The following is a 3250-nucleotide window of genomic DNA, read 5'->3' on the forward strand; positions in this document are numbered from 1 at the left end:
TTACCAACTGTCAAGTTACGTTAGTGTAATGGCGAATCGCGGAGGCTCTGGGAAATGTTGTGCTGCTAAAGGCTGTCACAACAGCTATAGGAAGCTCAAAACTTTTCTTGATCAAGAGTGTTATGATCACAAGCCAACAATAAGAGCAGAATGTAAATGCCCAAGACCATTTAAATTGCACAAGATGCCATCCGACGACGACGGTAAAAGACATTGGCTCGCAGCACTTAATTTGAAATGCCCGCCTCGTAACGTCCATGTATGCTCATTCCACTTTGTGGACAGACAACCAACGACAGAAAATCCATATCCTGAACTTTGGCTTGGATATGATCGTCCATTAAGTAAGAAGAGAAGACGACGAACGTGGCCGGACGAAGGTGAGAATATTTACTAACGTTATTTACACGGCTAACGTGCTATTAGGTCTGCACAATTAATGGAAAAAATGCAGCTTATGATACAATCATTTTAGTATGTAAGAAGACCAAGTTCTCATGATGTGTACTTAAACATTTTTTAAGAGACCAGCGTTTCATTCAGCATTTAAGTGTATTCAATATTTAATATATATTCAGCATTAATGTATGTGTTATGAAAACTAAATTTTGTTGCAGTAGCTTCAGTGTTATCAAATATGATAGTCACAAATGAGCACTGGTTTATTAAATATATTTATAGAATCGGCTCATTAATTGTTCTGACTCATGTAACTTATATATTTTGGCAGCAGAGTTTACCAGCTGTAAATGTATAGGACCTTAAGGCTTGGTTTTACAGACAGGGATTAAACTAAGCCAGGATTGGGCCATAGTTCAATCAGGACATTAAAGTTTTTTTTATTTTATTTTATTTTTTATAAACGCGCCTTAGAAATTACATTACTGGTAAGCATCTTGAGACAAAACAAAGGCACTGATATCAGTGTGTCAGTGTCAGTTTCTTTCAGTGGAGAGTTCACCATATTGCAGCTCAAATCACAACATTTAACAAAATAATACCTAAACGTAGTTGTTCATAAACTCATTTTGGTTTACAAAATTTGGAAAGTCAGCATTTTGTCTTTCATACAATGCCAATTAAAAGTGTGTTAGTGCTAAACCAGAATTCTGCATTTTATATCCTAAAATTAATTAGTTAATACATTTTTTGTAATTAATCATTTTCTAAAAATAGAAACTCACCCTGTACCATATAATAACCCATATGATTTTAGATGCTTCACTGTATAATGCCTTTTCTGTATTTACAGGAGCTGGTGTTAACCCAGAGCAGCATGGAATGGATGAAATGAGACCTGTAGAAGAGAGTCTTGCATCTGTCCCCAGTCCCAAGCAAACAGATGTTGATGACAGCAGCTGTACATCGAAAACCTTTACCTCTGTTGGAACACAGTGGGAAGACCACATCTTCGAGGAGCATTGTTATATTAAGAGACAACACAGTATAACTTATGTAAACCAGTCAACGCAGTGCGATACATTCAAGCCTCTAACTCTGATGAATGACTATGACTCAAATCTCTACACTGGGCTCCCTCTCCACACATTTCATACCCTTGTAGCTGTTCTGCGTCCCCATGAGAATCTGGCTTACCAGACTGAAATTGAACAGCAAATCTTGCTCACACTAATGAAGCTGAAATTAAACCTTTTGATAGAAGATCTTGCCATTCGATTCCGTATATCAGTGAGTCAAGTGAGCAGAATAATTTCTTTTTGGATTGACACCATGGCTGCAGTCTTGAAGGAACTGATACCATGGCTTCCCAAAGAAACAATCAGGGCCACAACACCAGAGGCATACAAGCAACATTATCCCAATGTTACCTGTATCTTAGACTGCAGTGAAAGTGAAGTCCAAAGACCAGGGAACCTAGACTCAAGGTCTGAATCATACAGCCACTACTATGCTTGCAACACCATCAAGTATTTAGTGGCTATTGCACCATGTGGTCTAGTAATGTTTATATCTGCAGCATATGGGGGACGCTGTAGTGACAAATTCATCACGTGTGATTCTGGCATTCTCGAATACCTCCATCCAGGAGATGAAGTGATGGTGGACAGGGGTTTTTTGATTAGAGACTTGTTGTTTGAAAGAAAAGTCAATATGATAATTCCTCACTTTGCCAACAAAATGCAGCTAACAGAAGAAAAAGTCACATGTAGCCGCAGGATTGCAAATGTAAGGATACATGTTGAACGTGCAATTAGGAGACTGAAAGTATACAAGGTGTTATCACAAACCTTGCCTATCACCCTTATGCCAAAGATAGATAAAATTCTGCGTATATGTGCAGCTTTAGTGAATTTGCGTGGTGATCTGATCCGTGAAGCAGATAAATAAGTTATTTTAAAATGAAATGTTGATTTCATTAACTCTCCCTCATGATTTATTTTGGAGAATGTTGGTTATCAGACAGTTGATAGTAATCAGACTTCCATAGTCTTTTGGTTACCATCAACTGTCCGGTTACCAACATTCTCCAAAATAAATCATTGATCATCAGAAGAAAAAAAAACTATACAAGTTTGGACTGACATGACGGTGAGAAAATAATGACAAGATTTTCATTTCTGGATTAACTTTTCATCTGATGCTCACACTGCTGCATTAGTCATGTACATATATGTATAAATGTGTTTAATAACTACTTGACATTGGAACTTCTCAAAAATCCATCTCAGTGTGTTTTCTGTTTCCTTGTGCTATGTACATATATACACTTTAATATAAATAAATTACACACAAGACTTTCCAAGTGTAAACCCTGTAAACAAGAAAATATCAAATACATAAAAAAAAAAATTGAAACTTGCCTTGACACAATAAAAAAAAATTATCCTCCATGTCAGCATCTGTACAGTTTTTTAAAACGGTTAATCTTTGTTCACCAGTAGGTTAAGCCTTTTTGACTATATGTAAGTTTTTGTCATTCAGTTTGAGTCATCCAGCAGTGAATTCATCCACTACTCTAGGAAGCATCACTGAGAAGTAAAAGCCTCTTAGTCGAGTAACCTGGTCTGTTAAATACTCTGCATCGTATGGTACATTTATCAGAATGTGTTCCTTTGGAGACCAGACAAACAGTTTTGCCATTCTCAGCCCTGTACAAAACATGCCTAATTGTATTTGTCTGTAGAAGCCCCTGACTCCATTCTTCTGTAATTCAGGCTTGCCATCAACCAATTTGATGTCACTATTATTTATGGTGAAATGGTCTGCTAGAGAGGTGGTGTTGTTCTTG

General features: G+C 37.0%; 1 protein-coding gene across 1 annotated transcript; it reads left to right on the plus strand.

The window, feature by feature from the left end:
* Positions 1 to 1220: 1220 nt before the first annotated feature.
* Positions 1221 to 2349, plus strand: LOC113097020 (uncharacterized). The gene has a single exon (XM_026262253.1). The coding sequence runs from the start codon at positions 1282 to 1284 to the stop codon at positions 2347 to 2349; it is 1068 nt and encodes a 355-aa protein (XP_026118038.1). The 5' UTR covers positions 1221 to 1281.
* The last annotated feature ends 901 nt before the right edge of the window (positions 2350 to 3250 follow it).

This window comes from Carassius auratus, unplaced genomic scaffold (genome assembly GCF_003368295.1).
Source record: "Carassius auratus strain Wakin unplaced genomic scaffold, ASM336829v1 scaf_tig00216070, whole genome shotgun sequence".
Lineage (NCBI taxonomy): Eukaryota > Metazoa > Chordata > Actinopteri > Cypriniformes > Cyprinidae > Carassius > Carassius auratus.

Excerpts from the sequence above, each read along its gene's own strand:
- LOC113097020 (XM_026262253.1), top strand. The coding sequence starts at position 1,282 with ATGGATGAAATGAGACCTGTAGAAGAGAGTCTTGCATCTGTCCCCAGT.